This window comes from Melozone crissalis, unplaced genomic scaffold (assembly GCF_028551555.1).
Source record: "Melozone crissalis strain CALT ecotype California unplaced genomic scaffold, PUWL_Pcris_2 ptg000032l_1, whole genome shotgun sequence".
In the NCBI taxonomy this organism is placed as follows: Eukaryota; Metazoa; Chordata; class Aves; order Passeriformes; family Passerellidae; genus Melozone; species Melozone crissalis.
The window spans coordinates 1,875,438-1,895,675 of record NW_026535810.1 but is presented as its reverse complement, the minus strand read 5'-3'; the positions used below and the strand labels follow the sequence as shown (position 1 = coordinate 1,895,675).

At 56.3% G+C, this 20,238-nt stretch overlaps 2 protein-coding genes across 4 annotated transcripts in view; both read left to right on the top strand.

Moving 5' to 3' along the window:
- ZNF385C (zinc finger protein 385C) overlaps positions 1-20,238 on the top strand; it is a 70,396-nt gene that overhangs the window by 31,720 nt on the left and 18,438 nt on the right. The window contains exon 1 of one of the 2 annotated variants that reach the window (XM_054281426.1): positions 6,470-6,550. The exons of the other annotated variant lie outside the window; for it this stretch is intronic. Coding sequence (XP_054137401.1) covers positions 6,541-6,550 — 10 coding nt within the window. The 5' untranslated portion in view covers positions 6,470-6,540. Of the gene's footprint in view, positions 1-6,469; positions 6,551-20,238 lie in introns of those variants that run through there. 2 annotated transcript variants of the gene reach the window in all.
- Positions 13,749-19,092, top strand: CUNH17orf113 (chromosome unknown C17orf113 homolog). 2 transcript variants are annotated; one of them, XM_054281423.1, is made up of 3 exons: positions 13,749-13,814; positions 15,394-16,018; positions 16,950-19,092. In XM_054281423.1, the coding sequence occupies exons 2-3, from the start codon at positions 15,500-15,502 to the stop codon at positions 18,480-18,482; spliced, it is 2,052 nt and encodes a 683-aa protein (XP_054137398.1). In that variant the 5' UTR covers positions 13,749-13,814; positions 15,394-15,499; the 3' UTR covers positions 18,483-19,092. The 2 variants fall into 2 exon arrangements, with proteins under 2 accessions (XP_054137398.1, XP_054137399.1); XM_054281424.1 differs by lacking the exon at positions 13,749-13,814 and having other exon boundaries at positions 14,303-16,018.

The following is a 20,238-nucleotide window of genomic DNA, read 5'->3' as shown; positions in this document are numbered from 1 at the left end:
ATGAAATAAAGCCAGGCCTTTGATGTGTAAAGACCAGGATGCAAAAGAAGAGGGGGATGAAGGAGATGTGGGGCAGGGCAGCACAGGGAGAAGGCACAACACACCACAAACAGATTTTTTGGGCAGCATGAGCCCAGAGATGGGAATGGGAACTTGGAGCAGTGGAAGGGAGGTATGGTATGGCATGTATGGTACTGTGACTGTGTTCACAGGGGTCTGAGGATAAGGGAAGAGACGAGGATCTGACTCCATGTTTCAGAAGGCTTGATTTATTATTTTATGATATATATTACATTGAAACTATACTAAAAGAATAGAAGAAAGGATTTCATCAGAAGGTTAGCTAAGAATAGAAAAAGAAAGAATGAATAACAAAGGTTTGTGTCTGGGACAGAGAGTCCAAGCCAGCTGACTGTGATTGGCCATTAATTAGAAACAACCACATGAGCCCAATCACAGATGCACCTGTTGCATTCCACAGCAGCAGATAACCATTGCTTACATTTTGTTCCTGAGGCCTCCCAGCTTCTCAGGAGGAAAAATCCTAAGGAAAGGATTTTCCATAAAAGACGTCTGACCACAGCATCCCAAAAAACCTCACTCCCTCTCAAACCACGACAGGAACGAGCATCCTGCTGCATCCCGCACTGCATCCCGCTCTCTCCCGGCTGTCACAGGGGATTAGCGGCGCTGCATGGAGCGGGTCGTGCCCGGGCTGTGCGTGCGAGGGCTCCGCACCCGCCCCGTGCCCCGCCGGGGCCCCAAGAGCACCGGCACCGAACGGGGGACAGCGGAGGGATGGAGCGGCTCCTCAGTGATGGAAACGCGGCTCATCCCCCTGGGCATCCAGCCTGGGGCTCCTCGCCGTGCCCGCTGTGTGTCTGTGTGTGTGTGTGCCCGCCCGGGGGCACGGGAGGAGCGAGTTGGGAACGGGAGAATGGGGAGCGAAGGCAGGAGCAGGGAGGGGGCTGTGGGTAGTGCAGAGCTGTCACTGTGATTTAGGGCCGGCTGCTTAAACTGTTTTATGTTGTCAGACAGTAAGTCGTAAGCAATATAAAATTCTCTCTGAAGAGATGATCTCCCCATCGTCGTGCTTCTGCCTCAGAGTGAGCTCTCTCCTCTCCATAACCCCGTGGTGTCTGCGCAGAGGGAGAAAACGGGATGCTGGCTTTTAGAGCCACAACCACAGCCTGGGATTGGGGGTCCACAGGGATCCAGGGCCCTGCTCTGTGCTCTTGGGGGACCCAGAGGGATCCAGGGCCCTGCTCTGTGCTCCAGGGGGATCCAGGGGGATCCAGGGCCCTGCTCTGTGCTCCAGGGGGATCCAGGGCCCTGCTGTCTGCTCCAGGGGGATCCAGGGGGATCCAGGGCCCTGCTCTCTGCTCCAGGGGGATCCAGGGGGATCCAGAGGGATCCAGGGCCCTGCTCTGTGCTCCAGGGGGATCCAGGGGGATCCAGGGCCCTGCTCTGTGCTCCAGGGGGATCCAGGGCCCTGCTCTCTGCTCCAGGGGGATCCAGGGGGATCCAGAGGGATCCAGGGCCCTGCTCTGTGCTCCAGGGGGATCCAGGGCCCTGCTCTGTGCTCCTGGGGGATCCAGGGCCCTGCTCTGTGCTCCAGGAGGATCCAGGGGGATCCAGGGCCCTGCTCTCTGCTCCAGAGGGATCCAGGGCCCTGCTGTCTGCTCCTGGTGATGCTGGAGCAGAGTGGTGCAGGGCTCTGGATGAGCTGGCTGTGAGGGTTTGGTGTTGGTAGCTGTGTGTCCTTCCAGCACAAGGACTGTGGCTTTTCCCTGCAGCCTCCCTGGGCTGCCCCAGCTCTGCTTTTGGAGCATGTGAGGTGGATCTGTTGGATCTGTTGGAGTTGTCAGAGCTGTTGGAGTTGCCAGAGTGGTTGGGGCAGAGCTGCCTCCACCTGCAGGCACTGCCTGCTCACCTCAGATTCAGTTCCTTTCCTTTTTTATGCCCCTGAGTTATCACTGCTTTTGGACAGCTTGCCCACAACACTGCATCAGCTCACCTTTGGTATTTTCTGCAGCCACAGATTTGCAAGGAGCATTTTCATTTATCTGGCTGTTGCTGTGCCAGCCGGAGTGTCTCGGTGTGCTCTGAGCTGTGGCACCACAGTGTTTGCCCTGATTAACTTCCTTGGGCACCAGCAGCCCCTGAGGGGCCAAGCTAATGAGAACCTGATGGGCAAGACCAGAGACAGCATCACCCCTGGCTAATTAAGCATCCAGAAGATTTTGGCTAGCTGGTTCCATGCCAAACTCCACATGGGCCCTGTGACCCCCCAGGAAATCTGCATTGGGCTGGGGGGAACCAAAATGTGGTGGCAAGGTGGAACCCTCTGCCTGTCCTTTCCAGGAGAGCCCTCCTGAGTTAGATGGAAAATCTTACACACACTCTCTCTCTGAAACTATTTCCAGGTGTAATTTCCACCCCTTTTCTTGATAATTAAATATTTCTAGGTCATGCAGTTTCTCCACCCTGTTCACAGACGTGTCCTGGATGCCTTTGTAATTAGCCATCTCCCTGGGAAGGATGATGAGGGTGGGAGGCATCATTCCACCACCAAAGCCCTGCCCACCTTGGCTCATCCTTGGGGGTCAGAGCTGGGGGTCTGTGTCCCCTCAGAGTCACCAGAGCCCTCCACTGACACAAAGCTCCCAGGTTTGCTCTGTATAAAAGCAGAAATCTGCAGGAAGGATTCATTAAAAAAATTGGGGATTAATAAAAATTATCTGGGTGGGCACGGTGAACTCAGCAGTTTGGCAGGTCTCTCAGGTTTGCTCTGCATAGAGGCAAAAATCTGTAGGAAGGATTCATTTAAAAAAATGGGGATTAATAAAAATTATCTGGGTGGGCACGGTGAACTCTGAAAAATTAACTGAAAAATTAACTGGGTGGGCAGTTTGGCAAGTCTCTGTTTATCAGGGGGGTCGTGGGTGACTGTGAGCCACAAACCTCACTCTCTTTGTGTGGGAAGCCCCTCGGGGGAGGAGGATTCAGCCCTTAAAAAATGTTACTTTAATCCTGAGCAAACTGAGGAGCAGGAAAGGTCAGTGCCTGCCTTCCTGGGCCGGCAGGGATGAACGCCGGCGGCTGCTTCAGCCGGAGCCTCCTGCTCCTGATGGGGCTCAGGTTACAGAGCAGGAGAAAACTGATCCACATCCTCCAGGTGTATCAGTCCTGATCCTATCTGCCGTCTTTCACCCCCAAATTATACCCTAAACCCTCGGTGAACAAAGTCAGCCAGAAAGGCTCTGCAAGGCTCAGCAGACGTGGGCAGGGAGCAGTTTTGGCTGGGCTATTATTTCTGTCTCCCTCTCCTTTATTGATGTTTTCACTGCCCAATTCTGGTCTCTTTTTGCCAGGCTGCCTCTGGAGTCTAAGGCTGGGAAGAGCCAGTCCTGGATGTCCTCAGCAGACGTGGGCAGGGAGCAGTTTTGGCTGGGCTTTTATTCCTATCTCCCTTCTCCTTTATTGATGTGTTTTTTGCCCAATTCTGGTCTCTTTTTGCCAGGCTTTCTCTGGAGTCTAAGGCTGGGAAAAGCCAGTCCTGGACAGCCAGCAAAGAATTTAACTCTGCCCTCAGTAGGGTTCAGAGCAATCCCTCTGTTGTGGTTCCTGGAGCCTGAACCCTGTGAATTGGTGGCATTGGTGGCACAGCTGAGCCCGAGCACCCTCCCCTTCTCCCTGCCCACCCTCCCTCCCTCGTGCTTTAAGCCACAGGCAGGATTTGAGCAGACCTGCCCAAGCAAGCCCGGCTTAGTGCATGTTTGGGATTTGCCTCTCCCAGGAGGGGTGGGTGTGAGGATGAGCTGCAGGCTGAGGGCTGGGGCCATTTCACAGGAAACCCTCTGGTTCCATCCCCACACTCTTGGGGTGCTCAGCCATCAGTGCCCCACGTGTGGACAACGAAAGTGGTGACCACGAGGGGCTGTAGCATCTGACCCCTGTTGGATCTGGGGGTTTTTTAGGGCCTCCCATGTGATGGTGGAGCTTTTTGACCCCTTCTCAGCCACTCCAGGGTAGATTCCTCAGCAGCTTCACCCCACAGAGGAGGTTGTGGGGATCTGCAGCCTCAGGCTTTGCTCCCTGGGATGGGGGATGTGGGTCTGGACCCTGTGGGAAGCTTTGTGCTGCTGCCCTACACCAGCTCTGGGGTACAAATATAGCAAGTTATGGACAAATATGGACAAATATAGCAAGTTATGCACCGGACAGACCCACAGGGCCGAGCTGGGAAATTCCAGTGATGTGCTGGGCAGGGCTGGGAGGCGTTAATGGCCAGGGCTGTAATCAGCACCTGCAATAAACCCCAGCTCCAGCTGGCCTCAAAGGCTCGGCCACAAAGTGCAGCATCCCACACGCCCTTCCAGCCCTCCGTGTCACTCCAGCTCCGTGACAATGCTGACCAGGAGCTGCTGGCCTGGATGGGATAAATGCAGTGTGAACCGCATGGGAGAGGATTTATTGAGGGGATTTCTGGGGAGAATGAAGGGGCTGCTCAGGGCAAATGGAGGATGGAGTGGGGATCAGGGCTGTACATCAGTCCAGAGGGGCTGGAGGTCAGGAGATGCCAGACTTGCTCATGGCTTGTGGTTATCCCTGGGAAAGGAGATCAGCATCGTTCTGGGATGGAGGAGCCCCCTGCTCCTCCCAGCCTTTACATTTCCAGCTCCCTGCAGTACCACCAAACCCCTGATGACATTAAACAAATTAATATGGGGTTTAAATAGCCTGCAGGGGGCCGGGCCAGGCGTGCGGGGCCAGCTGTCAATCCCGGATTAGCGAGTGCCCCGGCTAAACTTACTGCTGCTGTTAACGACCCTGACAACAACACCCCGCCTGCTCGGGGCTCTGCCAGGCTGCCCCGGTGCCAGCCGAGCCAGGCTGAGGTCTGGCAGAGAGAACCACGGCCCTGCAGCAGCACCCAGACGGACCCTGATGGCTTTAGTGCTTCTCAGTGCACCAAAATTCTGTGATTTACCCCAAAAGTGCCCAGTCTGGCTGTGGCACATGGGCACACCCAGGCATCTCATGGTTTGAAAGGTTCATTTTCATTCTGTATCGCCCAGTGGTTTCTGCCCAACTCCTTGTATTGTTTGACTGGAGAAAAATATTTCATTCCTTCCTTGTTCTTGTCTCCCGTTCAGGGAGGCAGGGGAGGTGATTGTTTCCCCTTTTCACGAGCAGGTTTTTCATTTCCCTGTTTAAAGGGCAGCAATGTAAGAAAGTCATGAGCCTCACCTCCTGAGAAGGAGCCAAAAATCAGCACAGAGAAGGTGCTGCCATGAGGAGCCACAGTCCTTGCTAAGGAACTGATGGGGAGGGCAGCAGGCATGAAAACCCCAATAATGAGCACCCCAATCATGGTGGGCTGAGATGAGCACCCCAGTCATGGGGGGCTGAGCACCCCAATCGTGGGGGGCTGAGATGAGCCCCTTAATCACAGGGGGCTGAAATGAGCATCTCAATCATGGGGACTGAGCACCTCAGTTGTGGGGGGCTGAGATGAGCACCCCAATTTGGAGAGCTGAGATGAGCACCTCAATCATGAGGGGCTGAGCACCCCAATCATGGAGGGCTGAAATGAGCATCCCAATCTTGGGGGGCTGAGATGAGCACCCCAGTCATGGAGGGGTTGAGATGAGCACCTCAATCATAGGGGGGCTGAGATGAGCACCCTAATCTTGGGGGGCTGAGCACCTCAATCACAGGGAGCAGAGATGAGCACCTCAATCATAGAGGGGCTGAGATGAGCACTCCAGCTATAGAGGGGCTGAGATGAGCACCCCAATAATGGGGGGCTGAGATGAGCACCTCAGCCATAGGGGGGCTGAGATGAGCATCCCAATCATGGGATACTGAGCACCTCAATCACGGGGAGCTGAGATGAGCACCTCAGTCATGGGGGGCTGAAATGAGCACCCCAGTCTTAGAGAGGTTGAGATGAGCACCCCAATCATGGGATACTGAGCACCTCAGCCATAGGGGGGGCTGAGATGAGCACCCCACCGGGCCAGGCTGCCCGTGCCCACTCGTGTCACCCCCCAAGCCGATGACATGCTTGGGGCAGACTCTGTGTGTTCCCAGCACTCAGGGCTGGGGCTGATCGAGCAGGGACCCACGGCAGGGACCCGGTCCCTGCTGCCGGGGGTCGGGGTGGGTGGCTGCCGCTGAGTGTCCCCTCCCAACCCCACAAGGACATTTTCCTCCAAATCAGCCACCTTAGAGAGCTCTGCGAGCGCCCCGGGGGTGGCACTGAGGGTTCCCTCCCCTCGCCGCAAGTTTCGGGGTCCGGGCAGCCCCGGCTGTGCGGGGAGGGGGAGCTGCGGTCCCTCCGCCCATTCCCACGCCGATCCCCGGTCGCTTCTCTCCCCCCGCGCCGCTGCGGGGCCGAGGCGGGGCCGGACGCGGGGCGAGGGGCGGCGGGAGCGGGAACGAGAGCGGGGCTGCGCCCGCCCGGCCCTGCCCGCAGCTCTGCCCGGCGAGCGGAGGCACCAGCAGCGCCCAGGAGACGCAGCCGCATCCAAAATGCTCCTAGGTGGGTGACACGCAACTTTCCCGCAGCCTCATCTCTCCCTGTCGCCCTCCATCGCTCCTTCATCCCCCGCTCGCTTCTCGGGGGTGCAGCCGCGGAGCTCGGGGGTCGGTGATTTTGAGGGGATGGGGACCGGGGTATGGCCTCGCCGCTGTCCCGGGGCTGCTGCTCCCCGGTTTGAGCGCTCCCGTGTTCTGCCGGGTTCCTTCAGCTGGAGGAAAGGGCGCTTTTCGGCGTCCGAGCTGTTTTTCAGGACAGAAAAGCAGCGAATTGGTTTTTATTTTGCTGGTCGCTCTGCGCAGGTTGTGTGTGTGTGGGGGTCTCTTCTCCACTTTGCGATTTTGGCCACTAAGTTAACCCACCTCAACGTTTCACTATTTAGGGTTATTTACTGCCGGGTAAAAACCCCGGGAATAAGCGGTACTCAAGGAGTCCGGGCTCAGAGTGAGGGGCTGGGAATGGGCTCGGCATCCAACTCAACTCCTGATTCACCTGTGGGGTCCCCATCCTGTTCCTAGCACGGCTCGGCACCCCAAATTATCCCCATCAGATTTTCCCATTTCTAAGCAAACGCTGTCGTTCCCATTCCTTATTGCCGTTCTGCCTGAAAACCCCGTTAAGGAGCTGCTCGTGTTATTTGCATCAGCTGAGGCTGTACCCTACACCCACAAAATGGTCCCTGCCCGCCCAGCACACAGGCAGCCTGTTCCCTGGGCTCCCAGCCTGCTAATCCTAATTACTTACGGGCTTCAAGCTGAGTTTGACTCACTGCATCTTATTGATTTTTCCCAGGGCTGCAAAAAGAGGAGGGAAAAGGTTGTGTGCTGACAGGGCTGGATTTTGCCCTTGCTCTTTGTCTGGGTGTCAGCTCCAACTCGCGTTCCTGCTGCACCTGCGACACAGACGTTTGTTGGATGCTTTTTGTGCGATGTGAGGCTGGGGGAGAGTGACCAGCAGTGTCCTTGTGAGGGTGGCCAGGGGCAGGTGGAGCTCCGTGGCCAGGCTTGGAGAAGCAGAGCAGCAGCAGTGAGCAGAATGTGATGCTGTTCTTGGTTCTGTGTGGGTTCAGGGCTGGTAATTTTAGTGGTTTTGTTATTATCGGTGTTAATTCTGCTGGGGAGGGAGAGTGGCCCCTGGCTGCTGGCAGGGATGGGGCTGGCACCTCCCTGTGGGCAGCAGTGCCACTTCTGTGTGTGTGTGCGTGCTGTGCACATCTGCAGGCTGCTGTGCACTCCCATTCCTCTGATAACATTTCCTTTTGGGTGCCCAAGGGCAACCAAGCCAGGAACATGGATGTTGTTAGCCTGGCACAGCAGTCAGGTGCCCATGTTGGGGTGCTTGTCTCCCATAGATCAAGCTGGCCCCAGCCAAGTCCCGTGGATCAATTTAATTTTTCTAATAGTTTGAAACACAATCTTTTCTCTGAAACATCTTTCCCTGTCTCTCTGGAACGTGTAACACTACTCGGGATATTTATCTGAAGCACTTGTCAGGCAAAGCAGGCTTGAAAGACAAACTAAAGTCCAACCCCAAAGCTTGCTTTTCACTCTGTGGCCTCAGATATGGAGGAAATATTAAATACCCACTAAAGCTTCAGTTTTGAATGGGCTCACTGATGTTCCCCATGCTGCTCCAGGGGGAGGAATGTGGTGCTTTCATGGTGATTCCAGCCCTCTCAGGACCTGTAGGGGTGACAGTGTGGGGAGCCTGGCCTCACTGAGCTGCTGGGTTTGGCTTTGGGGTTCCTTTGGCAGATGGTGGGACCGAGCTTTCCCCGTGCTTGTTTTGGGTGGATTTCCCTGTAAATGCAGCAGTTGTTTTTATGACTGGGGCTTGCTCCAAGCAATGTCCTGGGGGACACATCTGTCCCTTGGTTGCAACACTGGGAGGGGGGCACAGGGGGCTCTGACCTCCTCCAACAGCCTCAGCCTCCCCTTCAGAGTATTTTTAGACCAAGCTGTCATCTAATCTTGACCTCCAGGATGATGTGGTCTAAAAAATATCACTGTGTCTCCAGCATCAAGCCGAGGATATAATTCACAAATCTCTTCAGTCCATTTTTAATTATGCCTCACCTTGCTGCAGCAATGAACTGCTAACGAGTGTTTTGGGCAAATGTGAACTTTTTTTTTGAAGTTTCTCAGTGCTGATGCTCCTGGCAGGTGCTGGCGGCACTGAGGCTTTGATGGTTTGTTTCAGCACCCACCTGATGTCCCTGAGCTTGTAATGACTGCAGGGGCTGGGGATTTAGCAGATTGCTTTTTTTTTGTGTGCCTTTCCTGAGCGGGATGTTGGAAGGAGTGGGCTGGCTGCTCCCACTCTCCTCCTGAGTGATTATATTAGCACGGCCTGGGTAGGAGTGGCGGAAATTACAATGAAATACTAGAGGTAGGAAATAAAAAATCTAATTAAAAAATGAGGACAGACGTGTGTCATCTCCCAAACTCTAAGCAGGACCATCCTGGCCATGGGGCAGCTGTGGTTGCAGGGGGTTGTGTGCTTCAGCTGGGGAGCTGTGCTCAGGGAATAATGCTGGGAGCAGAGGGGAGGAGAAGGGCTTTGGTCCTCTTGGGAGGGGAAATATTGAGGTGGATTGAGGTTTGAAAGCTGTATAGGTGCCTCAGGACTTGCCCTCCTGAAGTTTAAGTTGTACCCTTGGGGCAATTCCCTTTTTCACCCTACCCAAGCAAAGCTGGGACTGGATGAGGCTCAAGTGGTTTCACTGCTTAGGGGGGTTCGGGGACAGCTGTGGCACTGTCACACGCATTTTGGGTGTCACTACAGTGGTCTGTGTGCTCTTGGGGACAGCTGTGCCACTGTCACATGCATTTTGGGTGTCACCACGGTGGTCTGTGTGCTCTTGGGGACAGCTGTGCCACTGTCACATGCATTTTGGGTGTCACCACGGTGGTCTGTGTGCTCTTGGGGACAGCTGTGCCACTGTCACATGCATTTTGGGCATCACCATGGTGGTCTGGGATGGCACTGCTGAGAGGGGATGGCCACTGGCTCTGCCACTGACCTACCAGATACCCCTGGCAGTGTCACTTACCCTCTCTGAACCTGGCTGTCTTCTCGTGGGTCTCCTTGGCTCTCTGGGGGCTCAGTGCCAGCCCAGCCCCAGCTGTGTGAGGGAGGCACCTGCCTTCAGGTGCTTCAATAATAGAAATCATTAATTTTCACTGCTAATGGAAGAAACGCCTCACTATGAAAAATGTGCGTTGGCTTGGAGGCAATTCAAAAGGCTGGTGGAGACGGGAGCCCCTAATTTGTTCCAAATTGGTTATTTCACTGGAATGGTGAGAAAGCATCAATCTGAGGAGCTTTTCTCCCTTTTCATTTCTGTCAGCCGTTCCTCAGCTGTAATGAATTGGACTTGGCTGCAATTTTTACAATTTAAACGGTGCCCAGAATAAAGGCTGAACTGATGGGGGGCTCTGGTGCACTCCTGAGCTCTCCATCTCTCAGGGGGACCCAGGGAGGGGTGGGCAGGGGAGCCCAGGTCAGGTTCAGTGTTTGCCACCTCCAGTCAGGATGAGCCCAAATCCCTCTCGAGCCCCTGTTGGTGGGGTCTTGTCTGGGCTGCCATGGCCTGGCAGCACTGCTGGCTGTGACACAGGGGACACTGAGCTGGCTGGGGTCTCTGCTGGGGGAGGCATCCCTAAATGCTGCTTTTACAGATCATTACCCGGCAAATGGGGAGCACTGGGAATTAAAATCCAAAGGGAGCTGGGCTCAATGTTTGTGGAGAAGGGAGGAAAAGATGCTCTTGATAGAGCAAGACTGAGATCCAGTTTTGCTCCTCAGCAGCTGCTTTTGATACCAGTGCTGTGGGGTGAAGTTCCCTGTAGCTCTTGGGGAGAAAGATGCAGCCAAGCTGCCTCCCAAGGACCAGGTGCATGGACTGGAGGAAGCCCAGGCAGCGAGATCACCCTGTCCCTGCTTCTGCTCCTTGACAAAAGGGCTTTGCCCTTCTCAGCTGCTGCTCAGAGGAGCCTCAGCCTGAGCTGGGGTCGCCGGCGGGGAGAGATGAGCATGTTCACCCCCCCTCCCCTGCCCAGCTCAGTAATCCTGTTGTGGCCATGTCCAGAGTTTGCAGGAATGTCATCTGAGTTTATTTCAAGGCTTGTTCCCTGCCAGCTGCAGTCACGCAGCTGAAGGTTGTGACAAAGCTGTGCAGGGGAGCGAGGCACGAGGCTGCATCCTGCAAGCTGGCAGTGCCTGTGGGCTGTGTGGGGGCCACCATGTCACCAAACTGGGGCGCTTCTTCTCCAGTAGCACCCCATGGTTCCCTACTTACAGCCCACTGCCCATCCAAGCCCCTGCACAAGGATCTGAGCGTGCTGGAGCCAGTCTTTGTGCCCACAGTGGTGCTGGAAGAGGAGGAACACCCCCCTGAGCTGTGCAGGAGAGTTGGGACAAAGCTGGGGTCCCTCAGTCTGTGTTCCATCCCCTCCTCTGCATGGGAGCACCTTCTCCTCCCCACGTCCCTTCCAGTGTCAGCACATCCTGCAGGCCCTGTCCCTGCCAGATCCGCCCGTCCAGGCACCAGCCCGGGGGCTGCAGGAGTATTTTTAATTTGGCTGAGCTGACACGGTGCCGGGTGCTCTCTCCCACACGAGACAGCGGCTCCTCGCAGCCTCCCCCCTCCAGCACTCGCGGCAGGGACCGAGCTGAGCTGTCACCACCTGCGGGTGGGTGCGAGGGATGCAGCTCCCGTGAGTCCTCCCTCCCTCCCCTGCATGCTCCCCGTTCATTTTGGGGGCTGGCACGGCTGGGAGTTGGGCGCAGAGGGTGAGCAGGGTGCTGGGTCTTTCCTGGTGGAGCAGGGATGGGCTCTTTGGGGTCAGCAGCTCTGGGAACACCAGCACCTCTGCTGCGGGAACTGCGTGCGTCATTTCCCCGAGCCTGACTGGCTTAGAGCAGGGATGGAAACAAAATCTCATAAATATCTTTGGACTCGGGGATTTAAACATTTTTTTTTTTGGGTTTGGTCTCTTCTGTTCAGCTTATAGATGGAATAAGAAACCCTTAGGGAACCCGTCCAAGGATGTGGGGCTGGAGTGCAGGAAGGGGTGCCTGGAGCATCCCAGTGGGAGCTGCTGTGGCTGCCCGAGGTGTGGGATGCCAGTGGAAACTGGGACTCAGATGGAAACTGTGGCTCATGGCTGCTGCCACCCTCGAGCCGTGGGGATGATGGATGTGCTGGTGCTCTGGGCACCTGCCCACCCAGCTCGGGAAAAACAGCAACAATTGGCTCCAGCCAAGGCTGCTGCTGCTGCTGTGTGCAGTTAAACAGGAGTATCTCCACTCCAGTTCCTTTAGGAAGGACGTCCGACATCCGGCAGCTGTGTGAGGGCAGAGGGTCAGGGACATCCTGCAAATGCTGCCCAAAATTCGTGTTAAATTGGGACTTCCAGCAGGAATGGGTTTGCAGGGGAAAAGGAGTCAGTGGTTTGAGCCTGGCCTCTTGCATGGAGCAGGCAGAACAAGCGTGTTCTCCTCTGGTCCTGTGGATTCCACTGCAGGGACTCCATGGAGGAGTTGGGAAGTGGAGTTGGTTCCAACCATTTCTAATTTGGGGTCGCTGACCTTTGCTGTCCTGCTCTGGGTGCTGGGAATGGGACCAGGCGATGCTGCAGGCTCCTAAAAACTCATTAAAAAGGCTCAATCCTCTTTTCTCGCGGCATTAGCACAAGAATAAATCGGGTGTGTTTTCACCCCAGGAGCCGGCTCTGGTTTCACCACCTCCAGCTCTCATTAACCCTGGGCTGACACTTCGGCAAGAATGTCCCCAGCGCAGGAAGAGCCTCTAGCCCCAGGATATGTGGAGGAGCCTCAAGAGAGGAATTAATCAGGGGCCACCAGACCCTCCTGGTGCAGAGCCAGCTAGAGCCAGGTACAATCAGCTCCTAATCCAGGCAAATTCCGGGGGGCCACGTCCCTCCTCATGGCCCAATTCCACACCAGGAGAAGTGCAAGTCTGGGTGGGAGCATCCTTCAGCTCCCAGGCACAGGATACGCGCTAGAAAATCAGGAGCCAGGTTCCCATCAGGAGTCCCAAAGGACACTGGTGCCCTTTGGGATTTCAGTGTTCTCAGGAGCTTTGTTTGGGGAAAGCAAATGTGGCACAAAATCCTCTTTCTGGAAGTAGTCGAGACTCTAAATTTCACCTGCATTTATTGATAAAATAAAGCTTTTGGGATGTAGGGAACCCCTCTGCTCGTTAGGGAGCCCTGGGACAAGGGGCAGTGTTTCAGCCCCAGCCCTGCAGCCATGGACCAGGAGTGCAGCTAAGCAGGAACACCTTGTGGCATTCCCTGAAGGACTTGGACTTGGATCCTGCCGAACCTCCGTGTCCACGGCTGGGTGCTGCTCTGCCCACAACTTGCAGAACACCTCCAAACCCCAGAAATACCCATCCTGGCTGGCTGCAAACCCTCCTGCAGCTCACCCTGTGCCCAGCTCTCAGCTGAGAGACCCAGGCTAGGATCCCCCTGATGGGCACCACTCCTTGCACCTGGGGGGAAGCGATCCCGGGCAGGTGAGCATGGGGCAGGCACGGGGCACAGCTCCATGGGCTCCCTGTCCCCAGGGGCTGCTGCGGCCACCGCGTCTGCTGTCCCCACCATGTCCAGTGTCCCCGTGGTCCGGCCACCACGTCCAGTGTCCCCGTGGCCCAGCCGCCACATCGTCCGCTGTCCCCATGGCCCAGCCACCACATGCGGTGTCCCCGTGGCTCGGACACCATGTCCAGTGTCCCTGTGGCCCGGCCACCACCACATCTGCTGGCCCCATGGCCTGGCCACCACCACGTCCACTGTCCCCGTGGCCGCTGCAGCCACCACGTCCGCTGTCCCCACCACGTCCCCTGTCCCCGTGTCCCGGCCGCGGGGCCTTGCCCGTGCCGGTCACCGCTAGTGGCCACTGCCGCCGTGAGCAGCCGGGAGCAGCCGTGAGGCAGACGGTGCCGGCTGCAAGATGGCGGCTCCCGTGCTCCGCTGAGGCGGGCGGCCGCCGCAGGCTTTGTTCCCGCAGCCGCCGCGCTCGGGGCCGCGGGGGCTGCGGGGCCGCCCCACGAACGCCCCGCTGCTTCTTTTTGTTTTATTTTTGGATTTTGCGTTGCTTGGCTGGGTTTGGGTTTTTTTGGTTCGTTGTTTTGTTTTTGTGTGTGTTTGGGTTTTTTTTTAATTTTTTTTTTTTCCTATTTAAAATCTGGGAAGTTTGCAAGCCCCCCCAGCCCAAAGCTTATGGCAGCTTTTCCATGGTACGTATGGAGGGGCGGGTGAGCGGGGTGGGCACGCAGGGCTGGGCTGGGCGCTGGGGCTGCTCCGCTCACCCTCCCGGGATGATGCTCCGGGGACGAGCCTCAGCTTGTCCTCCCACAACCAAACCCTCATCTTGCCCAAACTTGCAGGCTGCTGGGGGAACCGGAGTGTGCCCCCCATGCCGAGCTGCTGCCGAGTCCCCCGGGATGCTCAGTGCTGCTTTCACCCGTGGGCAGCAGCGGCAGCAGCGAGGGGCGCTGGGCTGGTGCCAGAGCTGCGGGAATTGGGTGCTGTGGGAAGAGGTGCCACGGAGCTCTGCTCCATCCCAACCCCCGCCCCGGCCTCCTGCATCCCACACGCTAATTGCTGCTCTTTTTTCTTTTCTTTCCAAGGCAGCGGCTTCTGCTGGAACAAGTGCTGGGGAGGGGGGGCTGTGGGGATGGCTTGGGAGGGAATGGGGTCAGTGACAGGGAACGAGCACAGGAATGTTCCCCCTGGGGCCATGCAGGGATGGATGGGGTCGCTGTGCCAGGCTAACTTGCAGGTCACTCCAGGGCCACCTGCCAGCGTTGTGCAGGGCACTGGCTCTGTGGGGATGGGTGTTGTGGTCTTGTTCTAACTCCTGAATTGTGAAGGTTCCTTCTCCCTGCTCCCACAGCAGTGGCTCTAGTTTGGGGGCTAGTTCTTCAGAAAAACCCCAAGTTCCTCATTGGTGGGCTGATGGTATTCCCCAGTTTTCTTGCTGCTCAGTGTCCACATTCTTTCTTTTTCCCTCTGCATTTTGATTCTCCCCCTTCCCCATGCAGCGCTGGGTTCTTCCCCCTCCTCTCACCAACACCTTTATCAAGGCTCAGTTTGGATTTTCAGTCCGGTTCATGGAGAAATGTGAGTTCAGACTGAGCGGGCCTGAAGTGCAGGGAGGAGGTCAAGTGAGTGCTTAAACCCTTCAGATCCTGGTTTGATTACATCTTTAAGTGCTTTGCAGCCTCTAGCTCGGTAGATATTTGTGAGCTTGGCCTGGAGTGGATGTGGTGTGTCACCCCCTGGAAGGGACACTGGGATGCCACTGAGCGTGCAGAGCATGGCTGTGCTGCCACGGGACCTGCCACGGCTTTGGCAATTCCCTGGAGGAGGGACAAGGCAGGCAGGACTGAGAGCACACGTGTGCACACCAGCACGTGTGTCCGGGCTAGCTCCCAGTCACCCTTGTTCTGCTCCAGGGTCCTGGCACTCACTGCCAGCCCTCCTCTTGGGCTGAACACTTTTTTGGGTGTTTCATCCCCACTAAGCCTTCCTCACCTTCCCAGTGCCAGCACAGTGGGTAAGGCTGCTCCGAGGGGAAGTCTGTGGGTGTTCCTGTGCTGGTGGGACCATTTGTGTGTGTGCCAGTCCCACCAGTGACACCGAGAGCTTCTGCTGGTGCTGACGAGGAGCTTGCTGGGATCCCCACGTGTGGTGCTGGGGCTGCTGTCACCGCTGCTGTCACCGTGCCACTGTCGCTTGTGCCACCACAGCCAAGCCCCAGCTGGGGTTTGCAGGGCCCTAATCCCATTTCCCTTGTGTCTCTTTCATCTCCAGTCGGACCAGGAGAGTGGTAATAGACCTTCTTACTAAATTAAATGCGCACACTGCTCCTGGAGGCACGGTGCGCTGCAACCCTAGCTGATTTCCCAGCCACAGCAGCATGGTGCCTCCGGGGAAAAAGCCAGCTGGGGAAACTTCCAATTCCAACAAAAAGTGCAAACGCTATTTCAATGAGCACTGGAAGGAGGAGTTCACCTGGCTGGAGTTTGACTATGAGAGGAAGCTCATGTTTTGCGCGGAGTGCCGGCAGGCCCTGGTGAAGAACAAGCACGGGAAAGCGGAGAACGCTTTCACCGTGGGCACCGACAACTTCCAGCGGCACGCGCTGCTGCGCCACGTCACCTCGGGTGCCCACCGCCAGGCGCTGGCCGTCAACCGCCAGCAGCTGGCCTTCGATGCCCCCCGTGCTGGCCACCCCGAGCTGCGCTCGCTCATCAAGGTGGAGGTGAACCCGGCCAAGGTGGCCGTCCTCACCACGGTCTACTGGATGGCCAAGGAGGAGATCCCCGATGAGAAGTGCTCCTCCCTGCTGAGCTTGCAGAAGTTCAACCTGTGCCAGGCGCTGCTGGCGTCGGAGCACAGCGAGTTCTACCACCCTGGCAGCGTCAGGGAGATGCAGGTGTGTAAGGGGGGTTTAGGGGTTGGCAGCTGGGTGGTCGCTGCAGTGGCAGGACAGGGACAGTTCCCATCCCCACCGAGCTCCCTGAGCTTTGCAGGATGAGTGCTAATTGTCTCAGGAGTTCAATTAGCACAAGAGCACTGTGGGTTTTGCCTTTTTTTGCCCTAAACTGAGTGATCAGAAAGATCAAGTAGCCGGAGAGTTTGAGGGATTTCTGAATTTTACCAACGCTTCATGCCTGCTAAAATCAAATTAAATTTTTAGTGAGGCTTGGCTGTTTGCCAGGCTTTTCAGCTCTCTGCAGAGCCTTATTTTGCTACTGATAGACTAAACCCACTAATTAGGTTTCCCAGCCTGTGGTGATCCTTGCAGCACTCACACACACAGAGGAAGTTTTCCCTCCGAACTGGGGAGTTTGCCTGAAATGGGGGAAGTGTGAGTAAATGAGTAAAGATGGAAATAACGTTGCCATTTTGCTGCTGCTCCTGCCCCTGCTGGGCCAGTGAAGTGGAACTGCTGGAGTTGAATGGGGCAGGTGAGTTCCTGGTGTCAGTGCCAGCATAGATGTGGGCTTGGGAATGGGATGTTGGGGGCTTGAGGGGTCAGTGATGCTGGTGATGCTGTGTCCTGCTGTATCTGTGGGGCTCTGGCCCCAAGCTCAGGACAGGAACCCCCAAGCTCTCAGCAGCTTCCCATGGTGGTTGAGCTGCCAAACAGGAGCAGGAGGAGAAAGCTTGTTAGGGAAAAAGAAAGTGATTTCCAGCCTCTGTGTGCAAGGGCTTTTCCCTGGCTCGGGGCTCTTGCGCTGCAGGAGCCCGTGGGTGGGAGCCCACCCGCTCACTCTGTGCCAAGTGCTGCTCATCTCCCTCTGCCTCTGAATCTCATTTGTGTTTCTCTCTCCCTCCCTGCACCCCTCCTTCCACTGGCCCAGGCAGCCATTGCCAAAGTCCTCCACAACGAGGACAGGCACAGGATCAAAGCCTCGCCGTTCATTGGGCTGGTGGTGGACGAGACAGTGGACGTCCTGGAGCACCGCAGCCTCGCCATGTTCACCACCACTGTCTCCCCCTGCAACGGGCAGACCTCCACCACCTTCCTGGGCAGCTTCGAGCTGCCTGCAGGGGAGGCCTCCACGGTGGCAGGCAAGGTGGGCGAGGTGATGCGCTCCTTTGGCATCCCCAGCATGAAGCTCACCTGGCTCAGCGCTGACAGTGCCTCGTTGGTGGCCGAGCGGCTCAGCGGGGTGGGGACGGCGCTGGGCTCGCTCTGCCCGCTCCTCACTGAGGTGCACTGCCTGTCCCACGGCACCTCCCTGCTGCTGGCCGAGAGCATCAGCACCATTGAGTACCTCCAGAAGTATGAGACCACTGTGGATGCTGTGTATAGGCTCTACTCCAGCTTCCAGGGGGAAGGGGAGAGCCTGCAGGAGCTGCGGAGGGTCCTGGACCTCTGTGAGATAGACCTTGGGAGCCCCAAAGCCATCCACTGGACCTCTATCTTCCCAGCTGTAGAAGCCATTGACTCCTCGTGGCCCACGCTGGTGCTGCTGCTGGAGAGCCAGGCAGAGTGCTCACCCGTGGCCCGTGGCCTCTGCGAAGAGCTCAAGAAGTTCCAGTTTGTGGCTTTCACCAAGATCCTCCTGGATGTCCTCCCCATCTTCCAGAAGCTCAGTCGTTTCTTCCAGATCGAGGATTTTGACCTCTCCATCTTGAAGCCCATAGTCTCAGCCACGGCCACCACGCTGCAGGCCCAGCAGAGCACCAGTGGCCAGAACCTCCAGGAGTTCCTCAGAGAGATGAACAAGCACCCACAGGACGGCCGGGAGGGCGAGAGCCGCCTCTACTACAAGGGTGTTGAGCTTGCCAACTGCTCCCAGGTGCACTTGAAACACTTTGAGCACCTGAAGGACAGCTACCTGGAGAAGGTACGGGGCAACCTGCTGGACAGGTTCCCCAGCAGCGTCCTGGAGGCCATCAGCTCCTTCTCTGCCATCTTCAACCCCAAGTGCTACCCGCAGTCTCTGGAGGACATTGGCAGCTACGGGGTGAGCGAGCTGAATTTCCTGCTGCGGGTGTACTCGCGGGTGGTGGTGAGCGAGAGGGCCCTGAGCGACTTTCCCCTCTTCAAGCGCATCGTCTTCAGCCTCAGCCAGCTCTCCTTCAAGGACCTGTGTGTCAAGCTGGTCTACAGCAGCTCTGAGATGCACGAGCTCTTCCCAGACTTCGCTGTCCTGGCCGCTATAGCCCTGGCCTTGCCGCTGGGCTCGGTGCTGGCCGAGAAGATCCGCCGGGGCCGGGAGCTGCTGCAGCGCGGCCGCTCGCGCCTCGCCAGGGACCAGGGCCTCTCTGACCTCATGAAGATCGCCATCGACGGGCCAGCCATCAGCGAGTTCAACTTTGCCTTGGCCATCGAGTGCTACGAGAGCATGAGGGAGTCTGGGTTCATCATGGCGCAGGTGAAGTGAGCGGGGCTGGTTTGGAGCCCTTGGGGCAGCCCCCAGGGCCAGCTCAACGCTGCCTTTCCACGTCACTGGGCACTGCTGGAGCTGGGCAGCTGCACTGGATGGTGACCTGCTCCGTGCTGGGAAGAGAAAACAGGATCCTCATGCCCCAAACCTCTGTTTGAATCGCCCAGAATTCAGAATCCTGAGGCCACCCAAGATCCCGAATTGCAATGAGTTTTTTCCAAGGGTTTGTCCTCATTTTGTTTTGGGGAGAGGAAGGCAAAGCTCTCGAGCTCAAATGTCACGTTGCCTTTGCACAGAGATACCCGGCAGCTTTTGCTTAATTCTCTGCAAAAATATGGGATTTTTGTTATTCTGGAGCCTGGAGAGTGAATGCAGAAAAGGCAGCACATCCTCCAAGCTCTGCGCCGACCCCAACATGCCTGGCGGTGTCGTGTTGGTGTTCCTTGCACACAGCACAGGGTATTTTTAGCAGTGGCATCAAGTCATGATCATTTCAAGAGCAAGAGATTTAGGGAATGATGTTGTAATGGCTGAGGAAATGTTAACTTTAAATGCATCATTGTGTACATATCTGTATGTGTGTATATATATATATATATAAATATACATATATAAATATCTATATTAAAAAGGTCTATCTTAATTTTCCTAAAGTTTAAAGATATCCAAAAGGACTTTTTTTTTTTTTTCTGCAAGGACAGAATAAATTATGAGCAGGGGTCCAAAAACAATCAATAGCTAATTCTTGTTCTTTCCAACACGTCCTCACCTCCCCAAGTTCCCTTTGCACCATGAACTCTTGGCAACCTGCAGTCTGGGAGAAGGTCCTTCAACACCTGCTTTGGGGCCAACTGGAGGTGTTCAGCTCATATTTCTTCTCTGAAGTGTTACTGTCTGTCCTGAGGTGAGCAGAGCTGTTGGTGCCTGCAGCAGCCTGGAGCTCGGAGCCCTCTGCCCACGGGTCTGGGGTGCTGCTGGTGTGTTCCAGTGTGACTGGGCGTTGCTGGTTTTCACTTGGAGGGCTGTTTCCTTCACTTCAGACTGGTTCTAATCAGCAATAAACCCAGTGCAGCAGCATGAAGCATTATCTCAGTTAAATCCTGAGAGCCAGGTCCTCTGCTGGGGCTGCCAAAAGCTGGAAATGGGAGGATGTAGCAGATCTGCTGCCCCACAGGCCAGGTCTGCTTGCTCTGGGAGAACAGTGCAGTGCAATCTGTTTGTTGCCAGTCCACATCCCAGAGGTGCTGGGGCTGCACTGGTGCTGCCGTCGTGGTCCGGTGTTGTGACTGGGGGTTGCTGTTCTCTGTCCGTCAGCCTTTGGCATTGAGGAGCCTCCTGGAAACATGCTTGGCCAGAGACAAAACCTTTAAAGCCGTGGGTAAGGATTTAGAGGCACCATCAAAATTTGCTGAGAACATTTCCCAAGCAGGAGGGAGCCTCTGTGTGAATGAGCAGCTCCATCTCCATCTGGCCTGGGCAGACTCTGCGCCAGATGCTCGCTGAGGCAGCGGCGTCTGCGGGGATGGGTCCTTGGCAGGCTCCTGTTGGTGTGAGAACCTGCAGCCCTGGCCCTGCCACCTTCACAGGCAGCTCTGGGAGCTTCACACAGAGCACAACAGTTGCTCTGCCTTACAGGGAGCAGGAGAAAAACCTGCTGCAGTTGTGTGTTCGGTGGCTGTGCAGGGTGAAGGGGTGTGGGACAGGCTGAGGAGGACAGCCAAACACAGTTTGGGCTGAAAATTCCTTTAAATTC